At 36.6% G+C, this 26,156-nt stretch overlaps 1 protein-coding gene across 1 annotated transcript in view; it reads right to left on the bottom strand.

Moving 5' to 3' along the window:
• LOC131904483 (RNA-binding Raly-like protein) overlaps window positions 1–13,621 on the bottom strand; it is an 87,125-nt gene extending 73,504 nt beyond the window's left edge. Inside the window, exon 1 of the mRNA XM_059255613.1 lies at window positions 13,554–13,621. Within this exon, the coding sequence (XP_059111596.1) occupies window positions 13,554–13,621 (68 nt within the window). The remainder of the gene's footprint in view (window positions 1–13,553) is intronic.
• Window positions 13,622–26,156: the final 12,535 nt, after the last annotated feature.

A 26,156-nucleotide genomic window follows, 5' to 3' on the forward strand; every position in this document is an offset into this window, starting at 1 on the left:
TGTGGAAGAGTTTAGAAATGTTTGGAACTGTGGGCTAGAAAATCTCTGAAAACACAGATTTATTGGGAAATCCTGAAAGAAAGAAAGACTGCTGACAAGAATGTAAAGAGTTAAAAAAATGTACTCAGGAAATGTCTGGTGAGAATCATATCAGGAATTAGATTATAAGCTATGGATGTTTTGGCAAAGAATTTCTCTACATTTTTTTCATGCTTAAAGACTTTGTGGGGAACTAATTTAAAAGTGACAGACTACTTGATTTGATGAGAAGCTCTCAGCATTCAGGATGTTGGTGTTGTTGAGTACTTTTAGCCAAATTAATTGTGAGTGAAGAGCAGAGTACAGGGATCTGAAAAATTTAGATTAAAAAAAAAGTGTGAACAAGATTGGGGCGAGTGAATGTGTAGTTTCTAAAGAGATTAGCACCATCAAAAAGAATCCAAGTATTTTGCACTGATGTTGAAGGAAATATGTCATGAAAAGATCTCAGAAATTGGCCAGATACCCCCATCCTAAGTTCAGGTATAAAAAGAAATAAACTCTTTTAAATGTGTTTGTTTTAAGAAGAGAGATCCAGGATTCTTTGCTCATATAGGGCCTCATTTGGAAAGTTTGTATCCATGTCCAGTAACCCAGACATTTAGATACCACTGAAGGCATGGACCAAATGTTTCTGGCATTTTTGTGTGCTGAGTTGGCCATTTATGTCATCTATGTGATACTGGATTTTCAGGCATGCATAATAAAAAAAGTTACGGGATGAAAAAGGCATCCACCCAAGTTTGAAAGGAAAGTCTCAGGAGTCAGAAAATGTGTAACAGGGTCAGAGTTCCTGTAAGAATTCCCTGAAATGGCAATACATGAAACTTGAGAGTGAGCTATGGCCATAGTAGAGACCCCAGGAAGCTGGAGGTGCCAGGAACATGTAAAATCTGACAAGAAAAGTTATAGTCAATGAGCAGGGCCAACCCCAAAAGAGCCACTGTAGTTTTCAAACAAGGGATATGATTGCCATGCTCTTTGGATGATACATCAAAGTCCATATACCTTGGATCCCAGAAATAGAGCTATAGGACTTATTTTTTCCTGAATAGTTAAATGTGTTTTGTGTTGGTTTCCTTTTTTGTCTATTTATTTATTTATTTCATGTAGTAGTGCATCATACTGTGGCCTCAGTTTACTTAGAACTCCCTATGTAGCCCTGATTGTCCTTGAATTTGTGGCAATCTTTGTGCTTCAAAGTGGTGGGATTATAGGTAAACCACAATACAATGCTCTGATTCTTTTTTTGTGGAATGAAAATGGTTATTCTATTCTGGTACCATAATTTTATGTTTCAAATATATTATCTAGATTTTTTGCTCTCTCTCTCACATACACACAAATACACACATATACATACACACATACACACACACACACACACACACACAAATATATAATGTTTATAGCTAGGAGTCCATCATGAGTCTCACAAAAGAATTTGAACTTGTACTCTTAAGAAATGCTAGAATTTGAGACATTGGGATTCTTTTCTTTTTTTTTCTTTTCTTTTCTTTTCTTTTCTTTTTTTCGAGATAGGGTTTTTCTGTGTTGTTTTGGTGCCTGTCCTGGATCTAGCTCTGTAGACTAGGCTGGCCTTGAACTCACAGAGATCTGATTGGCTCTGCCTCCTGAGTGCTGGGATTAAAGGAGTGCACCACCACTGCCTGGCTGACATTGGGACTTTTGAGGATGAACTAAATAATTTTGCAATATGAGATAGATTTAAGCCTCTGGGAACCTGGCTAGAATGTTAAGAAGAGTCTCTTGAAACTCTTATGTGCATGAGGCTTGATTGCCAAAGTTCAGAGGCAGAAGTTTGGGGATGTGATTAAATCATGATGGTTCTGATTTCTTCAAGGTATTAAACTATTATAGAGTCATAATTTGATGGCATGATAGCTATGGTTGATGGTGGAAACTACAAGGTAGGATCATTGTGAATATATTAAATCACTTGAACGTGACCTTGAGTGATATTTCTTGTGCCTGACCTTTTTCTATGTCTCCATTTTCTGATTACCGTGAGATAAGTATGTTTCTTCCACCATGTCCTTCCACTGTGAAGTTTCAACCTCACCTCAGGGGCCCAACAACTGAGCCAGTGGATTAAAAAATGAATCCTCTGAATTCTAAGCCAAAATAAACTTTCTCTGTTAAAACCATTTTTGTCAAGTATTTGGTCACAGAAAGAAAAGGTGAACTAATACACTGTGTTTGTAGGAGTCTAACTTCAGTGGGCACCTTGCCCTGAATAGCCAACTACCTCCTGTCCTAAGGACATGAGATGGGTATCTTTCTTCCTTTGGAAGTCAATTAGATATCATAAATTAGGACTCAATTACTCAGTAATGTTAGAATGAATGGTGTGGTTGTGTCCTCTTTTTTTTTTTTTTTCCCGAGACAGGGTTTCTCTGTGTAGCTTTGCGCCTTTTCCTGGAACTCACTTGGTAGCCCAGGCTGGCCTCGAACTCACAGAGATCCGCCTGGCTCTGCCTCCTGAGTGCTGGGATTAAAGGCGTGCGCCACCACCGCCCGGCTGGTTGTGTCCTCTTATTTGAGGATTAGTACTTGTTTATCTTACAAACAAGTTTGTTATAAGTTTCAGCTGATTGGTTATGAGCCTGTGTTTTGCTCTGTTTTTTTTTTTTTTTTTTTAATTTCCAAGTCAATTGCTTGTGATATGAGCTGCATTATGGTTTTAAGCTTTTCTACCACGTTAATGAACAGGATTCTGGAATGGAGAAATATTTTGACTTAATATCATTCTTAATAGCACAATGAGAAGGTAAAATTTTATCATTAAAATTTTTATATTATTCTGATTCAGTTTGTTATACCTGGTAATGTGTAAAGCACATTACCATTTCTTTCATAATCCCTCCCCCCATAATCTTATGAAAAAAGAAATATGATGAGAACTTTAATAAACGGGTTACTTGGCATGGTGATAATATGAGCTAATGGTAAGCAAAAGAGAGATGGGATGAAGTTTCAGAATAAAAAGTAACTGACTGTTAGATGACCCTTCAATGTAAAGGTAACTGACTTCTAAAGTATCTTACATTGGAAGCACAAGGCTTTAAATCTGTTAGCAGAAAACAAGTCACAGGATTAAAGTGCCATGAAAAGAACAAAAAATGTACAATGGTAAAGAAAACAAGTGAGGTTTACATAGACAATGAAGAATTTTCAATTTATGAGCAATGAATGGCATTGTTCTTTGAAAGAGAAAATATACGAAGCATCTTCCTCACGTGCAGGGAAAAGATGAGCTGCTCCTCCGCCTAACTAGTTCTGGTGTGGACATTCAGGGCTACTGTCTGCACTGTAACTTCAGTACCCCTTAGTGTAGTTTAAGGAGAAATCAAACAGTTCAATACCTGGAGAAGTGTTAAGGGGTCTTTTGGATGAAATAATTTGGTTCAATAAAAGAGCATGTATTTTTATGTATGAAAGAAAACAACTAGTTGAAAATAAGCTTCAAGCTGTAAAGTGAAAACTGTTTGTCTTCTTTCTCATCTGCAGACTAAGAAGACAAAATATAAATTCTAGCTCTTTCTACATTATGGTAATTTTACCTTTGTCTATGTCTTCCTACTTCAAAGAGGCATGAAGTAGCAGCTCAAGTGGTCCTGGGGAGAGGGTTGGAGATATCTAGTTATGCTTGTTTTCTGATTTGAAGGCTGGGTAAACAAGTCATCAAGTGGTTGGCCCAGTCTTACCTTCTGTCTTCTGCAAGTGTGTAAACTTGTGGGCTGCTGTGAATATCGATCTGTATAAATAAAATGCTGATTGGCCAGTAGCCAGGCAGGAAGTATAGGCGGGACAAACAGAGAAGAGAATTCTGGGAACAGGAAGGCTGGGTCAGTGAAACACTGCCAGCCGCCATGATGAGAAGCAACATGTTAAGATACCAATAAGCCACGAGCTATGTGGCAACTTATAGATTAATAGAAATGGGTTGATTTAAGATATAAGAACAGTTAGCAAGAAGCCTGCTGCGGCCATATAGTTTGTAAGCAATATAAGTCTCTGTGTGTACTTGGTTGGGTCTGAGTGGCTGCAGGACTGGCAGGTAAAAGAGATTTGTCCTGACTGTGGGCCATCCAGGAAAATTCTAGCTAAAGTGGGCAATTTGAGTTCAGGAGACACTGAATTTTCAATCATCTAGAACTCCACTGTGAGATTCTATTGGGTGGTAAATTTGTCAGAGGATGTCACAGGATGGAAAATTGCCTTGAGTGAATTTAAAGTCATATTTGATGGTTTCTTTGTGGTAGTTTCCTTTGTTGTGAGACTTCATGAGAAAAATGCTACCAGTTTTAAATGGCATCTCTCTCCCTCTGTCTGTCTGTCTCTCTCTTTGTCTCTGTCTCTGTCTCTCTCTCTGTCTCTCTCTCTCTCTCTCTGTGTACATACATACTATATGGGATGATGCTTCCTATATTTTAGATGATGTTAGCTAAAACTCTATACAATAATTTCTGCCCAAAAAAAGAGAATAAAGAAAAGAAATTCTCAAATATTTGAGTACTTGTCTTTACCACACAATTACATAAATCATTATTCCCCCTTTTTAAAAGCTTGCCTACCAGGAATCTTATAAAATTTGTTGATCCCAGATAATCCTTTGTCTTAAATTCTGTGTGCTGGGGTTCATCTTGGTAATTTTCATTGTCAAACACTTCTACAGGACTGGTCAGTTTTGGAGAGGAGACACAGGATTGATCCTTCCTGTTGCTGGTACTTTTTCAGTAAGACCTGAGCACATAGGCTTTTTTGTTAGTTCTAAGTCAGTCTAGAACCTGGAGAAAGACCTGTAATCCTGTGTCATTGTACTCATTTTCTTCGTATACTTATGCCTTTGCCTGACCCTACCTCTCCTTTAATTCCTGAGCTTTAACTTCCATGTTTTAAAGAGTTGGTCTCAAATCAAGCAAACAGATGTTGAACTTTCTAATAATATGAATCCCAAAGGTCTTACATAGCTCCTCTGTGCTAAGGAAGTGTACTTTAGTATATCTTCTATATCACTATCATATCCTGATCCATGGGAAGAAGATAATAATGGGTATTTGTACAGTAAAATTAATCAGAAAATGGCATATAGGCCATTCTTTAACTTAGCAGAGACTTGCCTAAAGCAGAACTATTTTTATTGGTATTGTGTCAGCATTTCTTTGAACACTTAAAATGAAAAGTTCTGTAACTTACATTTGCTCAGCAGTAAATTGTGAGGAATGTAGCATAAGCAAAAGCATTAAAAACCTTTTGCTTTGGGTAACTAAATGGTCAGCCCTAAAAGCATGCAGACAACTAACATTCTACAGACTAAGCTGGTTCTACTGATGTATTCAGTAGTGTGTGTGTGTGTGTGTGTGTGTGTGTGTGTGTGTGTGTGTGTAACAGCAGTTAATTAAGAAAGAGGTGATGAATTTTAAAAAGAGCGGGTGGGTTATATGGCAGGGTTTGGCAGGAGGAAAGGGAAAGGATAAATGATATAACTACATTATAATCTTACAAAATAAAAGATAAATTTTCAAAACACAATAGTTATAAAACATAATAAAGTGTAGATTAATAAAATACTTTTGCTTTGAGAAGTTATATGACACATGAACTGATTTAGTTGATTGCGAGTTTAGCCACATTTTCACATCTGATGATGGTTCAGCTAAAACAGGCTTGCTTGACTCTTTCTAGCTCTTGTCTTCCCCATTGCAGATCTCCATCTCCAGTTTGGGACAAGCATCCTTCATGAGTCAGAGCCTTATGCCTAAAGCTCCTGACCCCTGTTCTGTGTGTTCAGTGTCTCTTTTCCTCATTGGTTTCCATTACTTCCCTTGCGATATATAAGTTTACTGTGTTGTAGTGACATTGCCTTTTGGTAAAATAAATCTGATTTCTAATGTTTTGAATGCACATTAGAGATGTTTAAGAGGCAGGCACACTAGCTTTTTAATCTTTTCCTATTTGTTTTATAAGCAAATATAGTATAATACTTACTGTAGATGTTTTCTTTGCATAATCATAATAATTAGCATAGTGAATATTTTATATGCATAAAAGTATCATGCTCACAAGCATATTCTTTTCTAGGAAGCTATTACTTTTTTCCTTCATGTGGCTAAAAAAGCTGAGGAATGAGAGGTCAATTCCATGTTGCTGCTCATAATGTATCTGTTAAAGGAACCATTGTCTAACACTATAGGTATTCACATCGACTATTGGCATAGCTTTAAGCTATCTGTAAAGTGCATTTTTGGAATCTGTTCTGATGCAAAAATGTGGTAACATTCATTTAGAACCTTAGTTTGAGAGAATTCACCCTCAAGTACTCACATATATTAAATTTTAAATATAGACACTTTTTTGATATTTTCTCTTATTGGTTTTGGGAATGGAATGTCAGTAATTTGAAGGCATTGATTGGAGGAGTGGAATAGGAGCAATATTACTGCAGTTTCTGCACAGATCCAGGAAAAAACTATATACCATTGAAATAAACCAGGTATGTCAATCAATGCTTGGTTTCTGTCTAGTTTAAAAGGATAGGATGTACACATGTAGGGACAGGGAAAAGTAATTCCCTCATACCCTAATGCTCCACCTTGGAAGCAAAGAAGTTGCCTTTCAGGTGGGTTCGCCTCAGCAAAAAGAAAAAAAATCAGAATGGAACAGAACCTTTTCCAGAGCTGAGGGGATTCACAAAGGGAATACTAAACTTTGTAAATTAGGGTGTATTTTTTTGTACTCTCAAAGGAGACAGAAAATAAAAACAACAACCAAAAGCTACATTGTTAACTCAGCATGCTGAGGAGGCCAACAAAGTAGAGACGACCAGGACACCTTTCCTCCATACTAATTTTGTGTTTGCAGTGAATGAGAACTTAACTTCCAGAATTTTACTTTCTATTGTCAAAGTCCTGGAAGGCATTCTGTGACTACTGGAGGTTTCTTTCCTTGAGATCTGCTAGAACCATTATGAAAGATCACAGAATTCATGTCAATGGAGTAAAAAATAGATTACGACTGGTACTTTATTATAGTTACTTTCCTTAGACAGGTTCTGATTTTGTCCTTCAAAATAACTTATCCCACATTCATGACTTCCAGCACCAAAAAGGATGGCCTGAAAAAGATGATTATGTAATGTGTCTAAAGACTATCATTTTCCAATCTTAAGAAGTCTTGAATTTTTTTTTTATGGTAACTTAACTACTAAGGTCTTCTTGGGTACAAAAGGACCTGTGTGATGCCCACAATATTTGAAAATGGTACTCAATAACCTCTGTGAAATTAATGAGATGAAATTTTATGTACTATCCATCCATCCATCCATCCATCCATCCATCCATCCATCCACCCCTTCAATCTATGTTCTCTGTAACTCAGAAGGCTGCCACTATTTGACTGAAAAATCTGCATTTGTTTAGCTCTGATGAACATTCTTTTGTTCTATGGTATATTTGTTATTTTTACCCAAGCCAGAGAGGAAAGTCCTGTCTACTTTATAAACAGAAGCAAAATGTTCAAATAATAATTGTCATTTACCAATTATTTAGCATTAATTGGAACTTAGCATGCTGGAAAATGTACTTCCTAGGGGAGAATAATAATTTCAGAGCACCATAGACAGTTTGCAATGTACACAGAACATTTGAAGCAGCAATTTATTAAATATTACAGTATTTTCCCTGCAGAATGCATGAGCTATTCATGATTAGGACTAGGTCCAATATTTATGAAATATTCAGAAATGATTAATTATGTTTCATTTACAAATGGACTCTAATGGGAGACATTTTTTATTGCAAGGGCTATTTTAATGAATTGCCTGTCTCTGTGAATTCATGTTCAGTACTGGAATCATTTATTTTTTTTCTCTTTTCTACAGACTTTACATTTGAGCTTTCAGTGCTTATCTTGTCTTTCCTGTTTCTTCTGTTTCACTCCTATGATCATTCCCTGTTTGCCTAAGCTCACACCTCCCTCCCTCATGCCACACTTCTTCAGTCACATAGCCAAATGATTCCATGTTGTCAGAAAAATAAAAGTATAATAATATAATGTGCAGAGGTATTTATGGCCCCCACCAACATAGTATTCTTGTTCTCCTCTAAGTTAACCATATCAGCTCTCACTATGGGATGCTCTTTTGTGTCCTACATGCTTCAACTCTTGTATGCTTTCTTTGCTCATTATGCCTTTACTTTTGTATGAAATCCTTAGTTGTTTACAACCAGCTCAAGCATCCTCTTCTCTCTATAACTTCCTGAGAGTTCACTTCCTTCTACATAGGCAGAATCAGTAATGTTTTCACTTATCTTCTTCCTGGAGTGCCTGTAGGCATCGTGGTTGTCCTCATCTATTTTTACATCTAATTTGTGCATAATATAGCAAGATTATTTTAAGTCTCATTATAGTGTATTTTTCTATCTACCACATATGCCATATAAATTAAACATACAATAGGTATTAATGAAAGTTATATGGCTAAATTGAAAAATCCTCTGAAAATAAGATACAAAGCACAGACCTGTGTCAGTGGTTATTTAGAGAGAAAAGTAGACTGTGGCAGATTGACAGTGACAAAGTAGATGGGGATGAAGAAGTTTTTATTATGTATCAGGAACAGGCCCAGATAGTGTAGTCACAGAGCCACATCAATTTAAAGTCATACAGTAAATGAAAAACTTACTTTAAATGTATACCCAACACACTTTGCTGTGGGATGGTCTGTATGTCAAATGCTCTGATAGGTCAATAAATAAAACACTGATTGGCCAGTGGCCAGGCAGGAAGTATAGGCGGAACAAGGAGAGAGGAGAATTCTGGGAAGTGGAAGGCTGAGAGGGAGAGACCTGCCAGCCGCCACCATGACAAGCAGCATGTGAAGATGCCGGTAAGCCACGAGCCATGTGGCAAGGTATAGCTTTAGGGAAATGGATTAATTTAAGATATAAGAACAGTTAGCAAGAAGCCTTCCACATCCATACAGTTTGTAAATAGTATAAGCATCTGTGTGTTTATTTTATAAGTGGGCTGTCGGACTGCCGGGGCTTGGTAGGACCTGGAGAGAAGCTCTCCAGCTACAACACTTTTACCCCATTGTGTTTTCTTCTCATTCTGTGGTTTTGCATTTTCTGTAACAGAAGTCCTTTTGATCCCTGTAAGTATAGTAAGTAAGCGTTCTGTGGATGTATTAAGGTATGTGTGTTAGTAAATGGATGCACAAATAGAATTATGCTATTTCATAGAAGATAAATAAATAGACTCAAAATTTCAAACATTAGGAAATACTTAGTGTGCCATTTCCAAGCTGACATCTCTTCTAAATGGAGCAAGTGATTTCACCTCCACTACAGAATCTTTTATGATCAAGAAAATCCTAGCCTGGCCTCATTATATTAGCATTGTAAGCCAGCTAGTTGGAAGACTGAGGAAGGAGAATCAGAAATTCAAGACCTGCATGTGCATGATTTCAAGGCCAGCTTTGGCAACTTATTTGGCAACATGTTGTTTAAAAATAAAATAAAATAAAACAGTGAAAGAGACATAGTAAAGTGGCACAACATGTAAAGGTTCCTGAGTCAGATGTCCAGTAGGGAAGAAAGCAAGAGAAAGGAAAGGAAGGAAAGAAGGATGAAAATCAGCATGCTAGATAACTGGAAGCTAAGATCTCCTCATTGCACAAGAAGATGCCAGTTGTTCTTATGACGGATTTAGTATACAGTCATTACTCTTTCAACTGCTGGCATTGTATTCACAGGCAGGTATGACTGAGTGCTGGTGTTGGTGACTAGAAAGGCTGTGTTATGTATTGCCTGTTTTTGTACAGGTGCTAGCAGGTAAGTGAAGGTGAGAAGCTCTGTTCTAGAGACAAGGCCCCCAGACTTAGAGGCTGAGGACCAGAGTTCGGCTACTAATCCTCCTACCTTGCATTGAAAAAAAAAGTATTATTGTCTTTGAAACTTAGATTTCTTATTTGTGTAGCAAAGCATATAATCTCAGACTGCAGGAGTTGTGTGTTGAGTAGATGAATAATGACTGTGGAAATATTTTCCCTGGAAAAGTAAAGTACTGTTAAATTTATGTAGGAATGAGAGGATGAGTAAAAAAGGCTTTTCTCAGTTTGAGCTTTCGTTCCTTTCTGCTCTCCTTATTATTGTCTGTCAACTTCCACACACTTCAACTTTCACTTACTTAAATAGATGAAAACAGGACAAATGAACATTTCCCCAGTGATGTACCTTGTGTAGAGTACAGCATATTTAGACCAACTTTTTCTACATCTTTTGAATTTACAACTCAACATAACTTGGTAGTAAAAAAAAAATAAGTTAGAAAGACACTAGTGTCTTCTCATGAGCTTTCATCTCCATAAGGAAATCAAAACAATCCCAGAACAGAGAAAATATGAAAGCTAACATCATTATACAGACACTAGTAACTCTGTGATGAGAGAAAACAGAAAAAAAGAAAAAGTCTTGCCAGCTTGCATTGGTAATAATTGAATACACGACTTTCAGGATTCGGTACTAGCAACAACTGTATATGTGCACATTTAAAATGAAACTAATCAGAAAATAATTTGCATTGCTTAGTTGTTGCCTCAAGCAAGGTGCAAAATGTGCCACGTGTTTGGGTAATGATTTCATCCCTACCTTTTCCTATCAATGTAAATTACTTTATGGCAAATTATCAGCATTTATTTTTTGTTGCTTACTATTTTGTATAAAACGTTTTATTGAGGTTGAATATCTTTACTTATTTTCAGATTGAGTACATTGAAACATCTAGAATAAGGAGATAAATAAGCTATATTTCTTCATCACAATAGCTTGAAAATCTAGGCTAGATATTTACTGGATAGACTTGGAATCCTCAGTGTAAATAGGCCCTTCCATGAGATCTGTTTATAATCTTTTTTTTTTTCAGTTTGGGAGAGGAGACTACATACATGAGTTCAGGAATATTTAGAGATATTTAGAGTTAGAGAATAAAGGCAAGAAAATAGCATGGAGCCTTCTCATGAGGGCTCTTTTAACCACCCCTTATCAGAGCATAGTCCATCTGAAAACATATAGCTTAATTTTCTGTTAACCAAGTGATATCAGTGAAACAGGAAGCCTTGCTCAACACTTCTCTTAGCTCTTTTTGCAGTGGAATGATGAAACATATCTGAGAGAGTACCAATAAATTGGATGATAGAGATCTCAATAGCCTGGAACAACTTGCTAAATCTAAGTAAAGTGAATTTTAGAGAGACAGATGCAAAGTCAGCACTTAAAAAGAAAAGTGCAAAAGTACATGAAGTGGGACGTATGGCTCAACTGCAGAGCAGTTTTTCTTTTTGTTTTGTTTTCCAGTAGTGCTTATTTTAAAAAAAAAATAATAAAACAAAACAAAGAAAAACCTGAAAGTTCTATGAAGTTACTTTTGTCTTCTTTCTTAGATCAACCACATTTTACGTTTGCTAATAATAATACATACAGAGCAATCAAGGCCTGAATATGATCTACTTTGATACAGGTATAGGCACTGATGAACTGACATAGAAACAGGAGAGAAAAATACAGTGAAAAATTATCACCACCCACCTTGGAACACCGTAGTGATTTGAATGAAAATGCCCCCATAGGTTAAGGAGAAGCACTATTTGAAAGGATTAGGACATGTGGCCTTGCTGGAGTAGTTGTGGCCTTGGAGGAAATGTGTAACTGGGGGTGGGCTTTGGGGTTTCAAATGCCTAGTCAGGCCCTGTGGTGATATTGTGTTCCCCAATATATTATGCACCCTAATAAACTTATCTGGGGTCAAAGGACAGAACAGCCACTAGACAGACATAGAGGCCAGAAAATGGTGGCACTCACACCTTTAATCCTATCACTTGGGAGGCAAAGATCCATCTGGATCTCTGTGAGTTCAAGGCCACACTGCAAACAGCCAGGTGTGGTAACAATAGCCTTTAATCCCAGGAAGTGATGGCAGAAATAGAAAGGTATATAAAGTGTGAGGACTAGGAACTAGAGCTGGTTAAGCTTTGAGGCTTTTGAGAAGCACAGTTCAGCTGAGAGGCATCCAGTCTGAGGAAACAGGATCAGCTGAGGAATTGTCAAGGTGAGGTGGCTGTGGCTTGTTCTGCTTCTCTGATTTTCCAGCATTCACCCCAATACCTGGCCTCAGGTTTGATTTTATTAATAAGAACTTTTAAGATTCGTGCTACAAGGCCCAGTCTCTCTCTTCCTGCTGCCTGCTGATCCAGATGTAGGACTCTCTGTTCCTTCTCCAGCACCATGTCTGTCTCTGTGCCACCATGCTTCCTGCATGATGATAATGGACTAAACCTCTGAACCTGTAAGGCAGTCCCAGTTAAACGTTTTCCTTTGTAAGAGTTGCTGTGGTCATGCTGTCTCCTCACATCAATCAAAACCCTAAGATAGACACTAAAGTAATTGGATTGTCTAAATAAGAGAGCTATATTTGTCATTCTGGGAAAATAGGCATGAGAGGATCATAGACTGTAACAAAATAAGCTGAACCAATTTACAGTTGGAGGAATACTGGAGGATCATGTCTGCCGATGTGGACTTGACTACTGGTATCATGTTTACTAATGGCCTTTGTTGATACAAATCAGTAGGAAATGTAACCTCAAGTTCTTGATCTATCACAGAAGGCTGAAATAAAAACACGTCAAGTAGCATTCAGACACTCACAGTACATGGCATGTGGGAGATGGTCAGCAGCGCAGATTGTTCCTTGTGTTGGCAACAGAACTCATGTTCTCTGGGAGAGCGGCAAGCATTCTTAACCGTGAAACAATCTGTCCAGCCTCATGGAATGATTGTGACTGTGGTTGGAATATAAACGACCCTTTAAAAAGCTCACGTGTTGAAACTGTTGTTCCTACCTGGTGCTACTTCTAAGAAGGATTTGATCATGAGGAAACCGACTTCATAAATGTATTCATCTACTGAATTCATATGGAGCGGGCTATTGGAATGTGGGGTCTAGTTGGAGGAGGTAAGTCACTGGAGGTGTACCCCTGGGAACTGTCCTTCGATTCCTATGTTGTCACCTGTCTTCTGTATGTCACAAAGTAGGCAGCTTTGTTCTTCCCTGCCCTTTCTCAAAAGCAAACTGTCTCACGATGAGTCCAGGAGCAGTCCAGCCAACTGTGTACTGAAACATTCAAAGCATGGGTTGAGACCAAGTGTGTTTTCTTTTAAGTTGTTTCTCACAGACATTTTTTGTGCAGCCACAGATTGTGATTGGCAGGGATATAACTATATATGAAAATATTAAGCATCTGCTGTACCTCTTGGTGTGTGTGTTTATGTGTGTATGTGTGTGTGTGTGAGTGTGTGTATGTGTTTGTGATTAACCAATAGAATTTAAGAGTAAAGATCATTGTTTTAAATTACTTAATTACTTGCACATCATATTGTCTCATAAAGTGGCAAAAATTTCTTATATATAGTGGGATGGTGTTTCTTACATACCTGTAAAGAGCAGACAGTGGCCTCTTGTTTCCAGGCTTTGGTCTGTATGGTTTGGGTTCCCCTGCCATGTTAATATCTGAAAATATAAAATAGCATTTTTTAAAAATAGCACTGATAAACAATTTGGAAACATTATAACTTGGAAGTTTTATTTTTTCTATTTATTTACATAAATCCTTTTACAATTTTTATTTATTAAATAATTTAAACTGTGTGTCTATGTGTGACATTTTATATGTGGTTCTTGTACTTGTTAGTGTGCATGTAAGTACGTATACAGGAATACAGGTGTACACACACATGGAAACCCTGGGTCCACATGTCATGTTTTCTCTTGATTTCACATTTATTTATCTGAGACAGGGTCTCTTCCTGAACATGAAGTTCATCAGTTAGACAAAGTGTTCTGGCTAATTAGCTTCATAGACCCCTTTGTACCAGTGCTGGGAATTACAAGAATATTCCTACCTCATCAGTCCTTTCATGTGGGTTCTGAGGATTCAAACCCAGATTTTCATGTTTGTGTAGCAGATGCTTTACCATCTAAGCAACTTCTTTATTCCTTCTTACACAAATCTTATACATTCTCTGTAAAATGTATGGAAACATCTCCTTTACATGAGATACTGTGGGAATTGTCATATACAAAAAACAATTAGGGGGCTGGAGAGATGGCTCAAGAGGTTAAGAGCACTGGCTGCTCTTCCAGAGGTTCTGAGTTCAATTCCCAGCAACCACATGGTGGCTCACAACCACCAATGAGATCTGGTACCCTCTTCTGGCCTGCAGGGATGTGTGCGGGCAGAATATTGTATACATAATAAATAAATAAATAAATCTTAAAAAAAACAATTAGACCCTTGCTTGTCTGGATTTTATACTCTACTAGGGAAATGTAGATACTAAGAAAGAATCGAAACAAATAAAAAATATATAACATATTGGAATATAATGTGATGTAGAAAAAGTGTTGAATGAGAGAAGAATCAAGATGTGTAATAAAAAAAGTAATGAGATCCCTTCTGATTTTTAAATTATTTGAGACATCTCAACAATTATAACTATTTGTATGGGGTACAGCTTTGTTCCTATTAATTTCCACCATTATGTTATCACAATGCTTATCATATTTACTGAGGAAGAAATAAAATGATAAAATTAATTTCACAGCATACATTTAATGATATATATTTCTGAGGTTCACATCTTGACTTCATGAACTGAAAATGTCACCAAGAATCTTAGACTGACAAGATGTCTGAAAACATAATACTGCATGCATACAATTGCCAGTCTTGTGCTTAAAAGAAATGTTAAGCTTTTAAGAAATTAGAAAGTTGGGCCGGGCGGTGGTGGCGCACGCCTTTAATCCCAGCCCTCGGGAGGCAGAGGCCACGGATCTCTGTGAGTTCGAGGCCAGCCTGGGCTACCAAGTGAGTTCCAGGAAAGGCGCAAAGCTACACAGAGAAACCCTGTCTCGAAAAACCAAAAAAAAAAAAAAAAAAAAAAAAAAAAAGAAATTAGAAAGTTAAGCTTTAAAGAGAGTCTTCTGAGCTCAGCATGTCTTCAAATTTATGGTACCCCTTTATCATGTTCTAGTGTTTACTATAATTTGTCACCATAATAGTCTTTTTAATGAATAGTATTATAATAATTAGGTACTGAAAAGGCTAATCACAAAGTTGAATTCATACTTTCCACTGTTAAAAAAACTAATATTTAAATATAAAATATAAAATATGTAAAATTTAAGTGATAAGGAAATGAGAATTCATTTATAAACTCAAAATATGGAATGATGATCTTAATAAAGACATAAAAATAACACTAGGCTTAAAAGATAACATTTATGAATTACGTTACATTATATTAGGAATTATTCCTCATCAACAGTCACATAAAGGCCACAGAAAGAACAAAAAGTCCTTGACAAAGGATTTGTTTCTTGAGTACATAAATATATGATCTTCATCACAGGAAAATGAGTCAAAACACCAAAAAATAAATTTGACAAAAACAACTAGTAACAACTTTATAGAAGACAAATGTGATAAACAAATAAAAATTTCTCATTTCATCAGTAATTGGAGATCTAAGTTAATATAAGTCATTGAGTTCACATTTTACAGACAGATATTATCAAGTATTGACCAGGTTTTGGAGTAAGTGGAACATATATACGGTATAGGTATTGGTATAAATTAGTGAAGCTACCTTCGAAATAATTTTGCAGTTTTAAATGAAGTATAGTGTTTAAAATTGAGCCATCAGTTATGGAAGCAGATGCAAAGATCCATAGCCAAGCAATGGGCCAAGCTCCAGCTTTCCCAATGAAGAGAGGGAGGAGGGATTGTATGAGCCAGGGGAATCAAGGTCATGATGAGGAAACCCACCAAGACAGCTGACCTGAGCTCATGGAAGCTCACAGACTCTGGACCAACAGCTAGGGATCTTGCATGGGACTGACCTAGGGCCTCTGCATATTTGTGACAGTAATGTAGCTTGGTCTGTTTGTGGAGCTCCTAGCAGTGGGATCAGGACATGTCCCTGGTGCTTGACCTGGCTTTTAGGAACCTATTCCCTGTGCTAGGATGCCTTGCCCATCCTCGATGCAGGGGGATGAGCTTGGTCCTGCCTCGCCTTGATATGCTATGCTTTGTTGACTCCCATGAAAGGCCGGCCCCTTTCTGAAGGGAGACAGAGGAGGAGTAGATGGGGTGGGGGCAGTCAATGCGAGGTGGGGAGAGGGAACGGGAGGAGAAGAGGGAGGGAAAACTGTAGTTGGTATCTAAAATAAATGAAATTTAATCATGTGAAGACTGTGCTACTAAAGAAATTACTTCTTAATAAAGAAAAATGAAGTAAATAAATAAATAAATAAAAATAAATTAAAAAGGAAATTATTGCATATGTGTAATGTACAACTTGGGAAAGAATGTTCAGTGTGATATACTTACAGGTAATAGGGTAAATACTTTGTGCACTTTTAGAAAAAACAATCTAATATAGAAAAATAAAGAGGAGTGGAGAGAATTAGAGCTACAGGCAACAACATAGCTCTGTTGATGAGACCTAGCATCACAGCCCTGAACAAAATTAATATCACTGACAAACACTGACAATAGAAGTCTTTTATTTAAATTAAGGTGCAAGTTGAAGGACTAGTTAGGAAGAAATTGTATGTAATTAGATTAACAGAAAGAAAGTAGAGGTAAACAATGAATTCACCAGAGAATTACCTTTAAAAGCGTAAGTTTGGGAGGACATGAAGAACTTTGAGGTCAAATTATAGAGCACTGATAGAGACAACATGGATTAACATCCCAGTATTATTCTTTTCCACAAATATTTTATGTATTTTATGGTGGGTAGTGAATAAGTAATAATTTAAAAAGTTGAGCACAGCAATGACAATATCTGTGTTATTGCACGCCTGGTTTAGAACCATCAGAGTTTAGTGAACAGTGGATTAAAGAGAGGTTGGGAGCTAGTGTACAGATGGTGGGGAAGGGACAATGCATTTGGAGTGGATTATTGAGTATGAGGAAATCATTAGAAATCACAGTTAAAACTTCAAATTTGATTTGAATTGGCTATAATAGATGGTTCTCAGATGAGAATAAAACAACTAGACCGTGAGTCCTGTGTGATTTAAGATAAGGCACTGCGAGTGTTAAGGCTGTTTATAATTGTCCCTATATGCTACAGTTGGAAAAAATATAAATGAAAAACAAGAAGCTGCTTGTTTGTGAAAACATAATGATATTCATTGTATCTTTCTATTTTAGATACCGTGACTTATAAAATGAAAACATAAAATTATCTTTATAAGTGAATAAAACTATGAGATAAGTCTGTCAACGAATAATATTGTCAGTATCCTTAAATTTTTTCATAATGTATTGTCAGTAGTTGTGAAATACACTTAAGAGTTGACAACATATTAAAACCAGAGGAAGCCTTTCATGACAAGCTGCTAAATCTGTATTTCCAGATATTATTAGCTTCCCATCAAAGGTATTAAAATGGATATGAGGTCCTAAGTAGTTGGCTCAGTGGCTAAGAGCATTTATTGGCTTTGCAGAGGTCTCAGGTTTATTTCCTCGTATCCACATGGCCGCTCATAACCATCTGTAACTCCAGTCCCTGGGGATCTTATTCCCTCTTCTGACTTATGTGAGCAACAAGCACACACATGATGTGCATACAATGTGCTTACAAAGCATCCATACACATAAAAGAATAAAATAATAAATTTAAAAATTATAAAAGTGCATATAAGTCCTTAGTTTCTTCTTAGCACACAATAGTCCTTAAATACAGAATTTTCCTCCAAATGTACAAAACTTATATTTAAATACACATATATGTATTTCTGCAGTGCTCTATTGACCCTCACCCAAAGTTTGGGTTTACTGGACAGAGACCACCATCTCTGTTAATCATTATGAAGATAAAGCCTTAGCAGAGCATAAATAAACTAATCTTTCCTTGAAATGACTTGTAGAGTTAGAAGATTTAATGATGTTATGAGAAAAATCAAGCTTTGTTGGAAGCTAAAGATCAAATTCTGATGCATCAAGAGCTATTGTTCTGAAAGGACCATACAGAAGAGTAAATGGCATCTTGGCATATTTTGCAGACACCCTATGTTTTCTCTGGCAATGTGCAAGTTACACACAGGCAGGGTACGTGGAAGGCTGATAAAACTTCAATTTGTGTCCACTCTCCTAAGCTAGGGACTTTGGAGTTAAACATCTAAACATAGAAAAATATAAAAGGCCATTTCTTTGGCTCCCGAGTTACAGATTCTTCTTACTAATACTTAGAATTTTTCAGTATGTCTGACATCTTAATAATGAGGCATTGTCATCTACAGAGCTCATGTTTTAGAGCCAAATATTTGAGTCACACATGCACTTTAAAAAAGCTGCAAAAATAAAAACACATATAAGGTTTCCTGTAAGTTTATGATTTTATATTAAAGAGCACTTATTATAATTCTCTTTTAGAAAGGATATATGGTTAAAAATAACCAGGAAATTGTTTGGGCATATCCCACAATTCCCATTTCAGCTTCTGGTCATTGAGTATAAGTTGTGAATGATAAATATTGGGTGGCAGAGCCTGATTTTCTAACTACTAAAATTACATTCTCCTGAAAAGTACTGGTAAAGTCAGTTAACCTTTGTGTGTGTGTTGATGAGGCCAGTTTGGGTGCTCTGCACATATTCTTGCTGATACTCTCTCCCTCTAACCCTCTCCAGAGAGAGAAAGCAGAAGGAAATCAATTTCTTCTTTTTAGGAAATGGAGAGACAGCTCATCCTCACCTGAAAATGGGGTTTTACCAACTTTTGTCATAAGATGAAACTTTACAAGCATTTACTAAGTACCTGACAGAGTAGATGTGCCCTATTTAAATGTAATTTTGATTTAATTATTGGTTTTATTAGTTCAAATTAACACGAGAAAACTGATGAAGTGAAGCTGTACTTCAAAATTTTATTTATTAAGCCTCAGACTCAAACTACTTAAAAATCTCCTGATGGTCTAGTTCCAAATATACCTCCCATAGTAAGCTAAACAGCACCACATATTAACTATTCTCAAAATTCCATTTTTATTTCAACTAAATAAGCAAAACCATGATACCATGCCAAAAATAGAGGTAAAAGTATAAAGCTAAAAAGAGTCAATGAGTTGAAACTAGTTTGTCTTGAGGCAAACGAGACAGGTTTTATTCTGAGTGTCTTTCTCAGAAGCAAAAGGCAGAACAGGACCATACATTCATTTTAAAATCTTCAGCAGAACAAACAAACAAACAAACAAAAAGCTCCTACCACTTCTCCATTACTTCAAAGGACTGAAAATGAGAGGAATCTCTAATACCATACCCAATAAATGCATGGTTTGTCCCTTCGGGCACGGATAAATTAACGTTATCACACAGCTCACATTGCAGTGACTACTGTTTGTGCCCCTTGACTCTGAACTTCTGAAGAGTTGTCATCTTCTCACCCATCTTTGTTCTTCAGTACCTGCAGTGTTTTGCCCAATCAGTGCTCAGTGGTTTTATTGCTAATATAAAATATACAGGCCGGAAGACATGTCTCGTGTGGGACATACAGTTTTAAGCAAGCTATTTCAACACATTTGCTAAAGTGATAGTGACTTGAATTATGTTTGATGATGCAATTATTTAGGTTGCCAAATTTATTAGTCAATTTAAAATAGGTTAGAGAAGTGCTAAATTGTTTATTTTATACATCTTTAACTCAAAAATGTTCAAATGCACACGTAAAGATCTAGAGTAGTTTTGAACAGTACACTTGTTCACATTTACTATTACACAGCTCTTTCTCATTCCTGGTTTGTAAGATTATACTTACTTAATTGCCAGGGACTCAGTTTGAAACCTCCTGATTTTAAAGATTAATGTATTCTTTTAAATCATATATCATTTGACTAATGCAGTAAACTAACAATTCCCACTGTCCCACACCACTTTCTATATATTTAACCTTGGTGTAGGAGACATATCTAGTATAATAGGATATTAAATCGACAATGCTGCCTTCTAAATTAACAACAATGTTTTCCTGAGAAGTTACTTAAAAAGGAAATCTTTATTCTGCGAGTTATTTCCCTCTTCTTTCCTAGGGTTAAATAGATATCTAAATAATTCAGCTATGGCATATAGACTGCCAAGAGTAGTCATTCAGGGTATTTTATTGCTCACATTTAGAAGATTTAAGGACTCATTACCATTCAGTTAAATGAAAACTCGGGAGATAAAGAAAACTCTCTGTTATGTTTGACAAAGGAATGAATATAACCATGTAGTATCCAAGTATAAGCCTGTATGACTAAGAAGCCCTTCTTTTTAGGCATTATTAGTTCAGATCCCAAGAACACTATGAAGTCAATAGAGTAGGAATGATCATTCTCCTTTTATATATATAGATGTTTTAGATACTGAGATGTCAATGCCATTAGCTCTGCTTACTATAAGCATTTTTATTACTGAGCACATTCAAAGCATCTAACTATCAGAAAAGGACACACCACATCCCTGCAATGAGAGATGACTATCTTAGGGTTAGCCTTGAAAGGGACTGCACTAGACCTACAGAATTACCCTTTTCTCCCTGTATCTCATTGCTATTCCAGATTTTGGAAGTCACACTTTCTAAACCATTGAAGCCCAGTTTCCTATGGAAAGGAGCCTGCAGAGTAATGTGTTCTGAGTTGAAGGAGACTGGTGCTATGGGGTGGGTGGACATGTGGTTAAGGAGGGCTTCAGGGAGACATGGGCAGCACCTTCATGAGAAGCACTCTGGACTCCCCAGAGTGCTGCCTGAAATTTACTAGCCAGGTGAGTTTATGACCCCAAGGTTCCCTTGAGATGCACAGAAGTGGTTGTTACTCAGAGGGAAAAAATGCACTGTTCTTGCAAATGTTAAGTACAGTTATCCTGTGTTTCATAATGCCAAGCATTTTGAGACAAAAGCTGAGAGTAAAAACAATTTTATATTGCAAAAGTAAATGGCTTCCTAATCTTGTTTTTCCATTCCCAGAATCAAAGCTAGTTTTAACACTTGAAATATGTCCTTAATAGTATGTTAAAATATTCACTGTTATGAGAGTGAAACTGTAGTCTAATTTTACTGGGCAGCCACTGAATTGTGACCACTTTAATGAGCCTGTGGACCTAGTTTCATAAATTAGTTCTGACACAGCACTATGGCGCATTGGCCTCTGGTTATTAGAATGCTAATGCAAAGATCACTGGCTGGCCAGACGCCCATTTGTTACCAGAGAATGCTCTGTGCTGTAGGGTCTGTCTGCAAGGACAAATAAGAGTGGAAACTGGAACTTCTTCCTACTCAAAACTGCTAAGTCTTAGCCTTATGTTTCACTTATTGAGATTCAAACTGATTTCTTCTGCAAGATAAAGTGAAAAAAAATTTAAAAAAATACATGCATCCAGCCCTTTGGTAGTTGCTATACTTTTCTAGATTTTACATTAAGAATTTGTCTTTAATTTTTTTTATAATTGCATACATGAGTACTGTATTTACATCAATTATATGGTGGGGTTGTTGGAGAGAGGAGAGGATGATAATGTTTCCCCCAAGAACCACAGACTATCTGACAGAAACCCTAGTGCCAAGGCATGGGGAACCTCCCTTCAAGTTATTCTTCTTTGTGGGGAAATGAGATTCTCAAACCAATATAGGCCATTGCCGTTGCCTATGGTTGCTTTACAGAATTTCAAAGTAAGATTCTACTGCAGAAGACACCAAGAGCTGTGGGCACCAGATTTGAAGGAACTGAGCTGGAAATGATCTGGAAGCCTGTTCCCTAAAAACCAGGGGTGCTTTGCAAGCTTCCATGAGAGAAAAGCAATGAGCAGTCCTACCCAGTTGTATAGCCTATGAATCACAATGACAGGCTTTGAAAGACACCACGGTGGGGCAACAATGGCTCTTTAATCTCAGCGCCTTCTTGGACTTAAGGCTCACTCAGTAGGAGGAACTTTTACTGTAAACTTAATTGAGACCTTATGGCTGGTGAGGTCCCAAGCCTGGAGAAGAACCCATTACTGTCAATTGCTTTCCTAAACCAATATAATTTCTAATGGGGTTAGAAATATTACCTTTATATCAGTAGATAAATGTAGCTTTCACCCCTTTACAAGAAGTTTCCTCTTGTAGCAGATGGAGGCAATTGCAGAGATCCACAATTGGTCAAAATTCAGAGAATACGTGACCATGGGTGTCCAACCCCAATTGAGACATTTAACATGTAAATTCTATATGAAGAATTAAAAATATATAATCAATCATTTTTTTCATTGGTCAAATAACTGTTGGATATATAAAACTGTGAGCTGGGGGAAGCATGAGGTCAATTTATGCCCTCATGAGGGTGACACAGAGTGGCAATGAACCACTTGTTACCTTACACAAATGATGGATGACTCATATTGAAGATGTCTACTTCACATTCCCTGAGTGCCATGCTTCATTCTCTAGATAAAAATGTGCTACAGGGTCCCTTCTTGACCCATACAATGATTTCCTTCAAGATGCCAATTCTAAACTTAAGTTTTTCACAGAACCATATCTCTTAACTGTGAGAAAGTCTGGTCTACTAGATAAGTAGAGGATACAAGTTTCTCCCATTTCTTTACCTTGATCTGCATTTCTATCAAAGCTCCATGTGTCAAAATGTCTTCTATTTGTCTAAAAACATTGATGACACGAAACTTGAAATTGTGGGACTTTGGCATGAGTTTAATCAATTGGTCTTCCAATCTAAAGCTATAAAGCAAACACCAAATGGTCATAATTACAAAAGTAGAGCATGGTTAATTGCTAAGAAATGCAATTTGGTTAACTATTTTCCTATTGTTTTATATTTTAATTTTATAGGTAATTTTTCAGAAGAATTATTTTAAATTCCATGAACATCTTTATTTCTACAGAGTCTGAAACTAAGGATGACTTTTTAAATTGAGATTAATTCTCCAAAACCAAGTTAACCAACCACGAAATTTAGATAAATATTTTCTAGTGGTACTCTGAATATGCTCAGGACTTTGACCTCACAGCATCTGTGGTAATCTGCTGGAGATCTGCACAAGTGTGGTAAAAAAAATATTGTTTCACCGTGAAGGAAGGAGGGCTCATGGGGATTCACCACTGCTGACAGACTATTGACGTTTATGGGCTGCTGGAAGAATGGGGTGATTTTCTCAGTGGTATAGCTACTGATAGATTTCTCATGTTTCAATAAAAAAAGCCATCATTTATGCTCATGAAAACAAGCATAATTAAACTCAGTAGTGCACAAACACATAAATGCAAACTTACACAGATATACTCACCCACACACTCGTATACAAACATATATACACACCTGTATTACACACTACACACACACATGCTCACATACACACATTCATTCACACACACACACACACACACACACACACACACACACACACACACACACAAGTCCAAACAACCATATTAACAAATAAGTAAACCATCAAAGCAGGAGGGGGGTTGTTGAGAAGAAAAAGGGGTTTCCCTGGGAAAGGGAGTGTATTGAGAAAAAACATTGAGGATAACGGTAAATAAAATGTATTATACACAAGAATTAAACTGTCAAAGAATAATATGTATATATATTCTTAGTTATTTATGGATCAATAATGGAAACTGTTATGATAATTAAGAGTATAACTATATAGTTAAACCCAATTTGTTTATGAGCTCAGTGTAGTGACACACAGTGAGAACCTGCCTTAAAGCAACAATCCTAATTTTGTCTTATATTCATCAGGTCCATTTGTAGCACTGATTTCAGTACATTCATTACAATTATTTGTTTTCAGCCATAAATATAACTACTTAAATTAAATTCAATAAAAAATATCAGTTTACTTGAAAACACTCACATTTTCATACTAATAAAACAAAAACCTCAATGTGAATGTTTGTTTTCTTCTCACCATTCATTTTTTTCACATGTGTACACATGTATTTTTCCCATTAGGTTCTTATTTTGGCTCTAATTAACTATTTACAGCACTGCAATTGTTGTGTTGGGCATTTTATTATTTACAAATGAAATACTAAGATCAGCGTTAGGAGCTAAATATATTTTCTGCAGAGTAGTACACAACCCTGACAGGGCACTTAGCAAACATGCACCGTCTTCATTATTTAAAAGCCTGTCAGAAATGCGGCATCCAGGTTCCATGCCAGTCAAAATCAATCATAATCTGGGTTTTGACAGGATACTAGGTGACTGCAATACACATTTCAGAACGTGGAATATGACACGTATCCTTTGCCTTCAGTTACTTTTTTTTAAATTTGTGGTTATTTGACAATTTCCTACACTTATGTAAAGAACTTGTGTTACGTTTTCTTCTCATTCCCTCTCTTCCTCTCCCTCGGTATTGGAGTCCTTCCTCCCAACAACCCTCTCCTACTTTCATGTGTGCTCTTTGTATGTAGCCATGGAATTTAATACAATTTCTTTCCCTAGAATATTCACACACAAGGGCAACTCATCCATGGCTAAAATACTGGAAAGAGTGACACTCTTTTCCCAACAACATTTGGTTGTCAGCGTTATCCTCTTAGGGAGAGGTGGGTTCTGACGACCCCTCTCCCATCTGTAATGTGATGCTGAGGATCCTCGTCTTGTAAAGTGAGTTCATGAATGTACTGGCAACCCTATGTTCAGAAGATGTCTTTTTTTTATTCTGCATGTCTCAACAGTCTCACCCAAGTTTTATTTAAAGTCTAAAATTTCAATTTTGCAATGATAATATTCAGAATTCTGAGAAGAAAAAATAAAGCTTTTATGGACATTCTTGAAACTAAAGGGTTAGGTTATAATAATGTCAGCTTAATCCCATTTTTGAAGGTTGTAACAGTTGCTACTGTGTATTTGTCACTTAATACTGATGGTATTTCAAATGGGCACAAAAATGTGCAAGGACTTTGTACTGTGGCCCTTGCTGTTGGTTTTGCTTTAAAGGAGTTGAGAAATAATATACTGGTCGCATAAGATATTACTAAAAAAAAGTATTTATCAATACTGTGAACTCTCACTTAAACATTATATTCTGTAGAAGAAGCATCATTTTAATTTAAAACATACATTGTCTATAACATTGTCTATAATCTATTGGTAAGTTACCAGTTATTTTGCAATTTTCCATTTTAGAATAGATTATTTTAAACCTGTTAATGAGATTGTGTAAACCAGAAAATCATTGAATTAAACCTTAAATAATCAATTAATTCATAGTTTGAGACAGGGTTCCATATATTCCAGATTCTCCTTTAATTTCAGGTCTTCTTGCCTCTTTGTCCCAAAGGCTGGGATTACAAGCTTGTGCTGACAACTCTTATTCAGAATGTCAAGAGATGGCTAGCTAGACTTTAAGGAGTCCTTTAGACTGAGAATATAAACCTGAAAGATAGAGCCAAGAGGGAAAGGAATAGAATATTCCCTCAAGGCAGGAGAACAATGGAGACAATATGTCTCAAAATAAAGAGCCAAGCTAACATAAAGATAAGGACATGTAAAATTCAGTCAAACATTCTCTAAGGTGCTACTGAATCAAATATGGAGATCTCACTCAATATGCTCCTGTCTGTGTCCATACCATGTTTATCTACTTCTTTTATCTTACCATCATTCCCATATTTTTGTAGCTGCAATAAGCTGATACAAGATCACAGAACATGCGCTTCACTATGTTTTAGGCATTAGTCTCTCCACTGGCTTAGTCTCACCCTTGATCAACCATGAAGCAATCCGTTTATCTTTCACTGCTCTATTGCTGTTATTTCCTCACTGCATATTAGTGCCAGCTGTTAGTTCTGCCCACTCCTTACTCAACCTCCTGATTTAATCCTTGTAATTCAAAGCATTTGCCTCCTCCTAAAGCATGGTCAGATGTTATATTTACTGTCTTTTGTTTATTGTTATGGCATCTGCTTCCTGCCCAAGGGAGGACAGAGATCTTTGATTTATTCATATATATATAAAGTATTTAGATTATATCACCA

The sequence above is a fragment of the Peromyscus eremicus genome, chromosome 2 (genome assembly GCF_949786415.1).
Source record: "Peromyscus eremicus chromosome 2, PerEre_H2_v1, whole genome shotgun sequence".
Lineage (NCBI taxonomy): Eukaryota > Metazoa > Chordata > Mammalia > Rodentia > Cricetidae > Peromyscus > Peromyscus eremicus.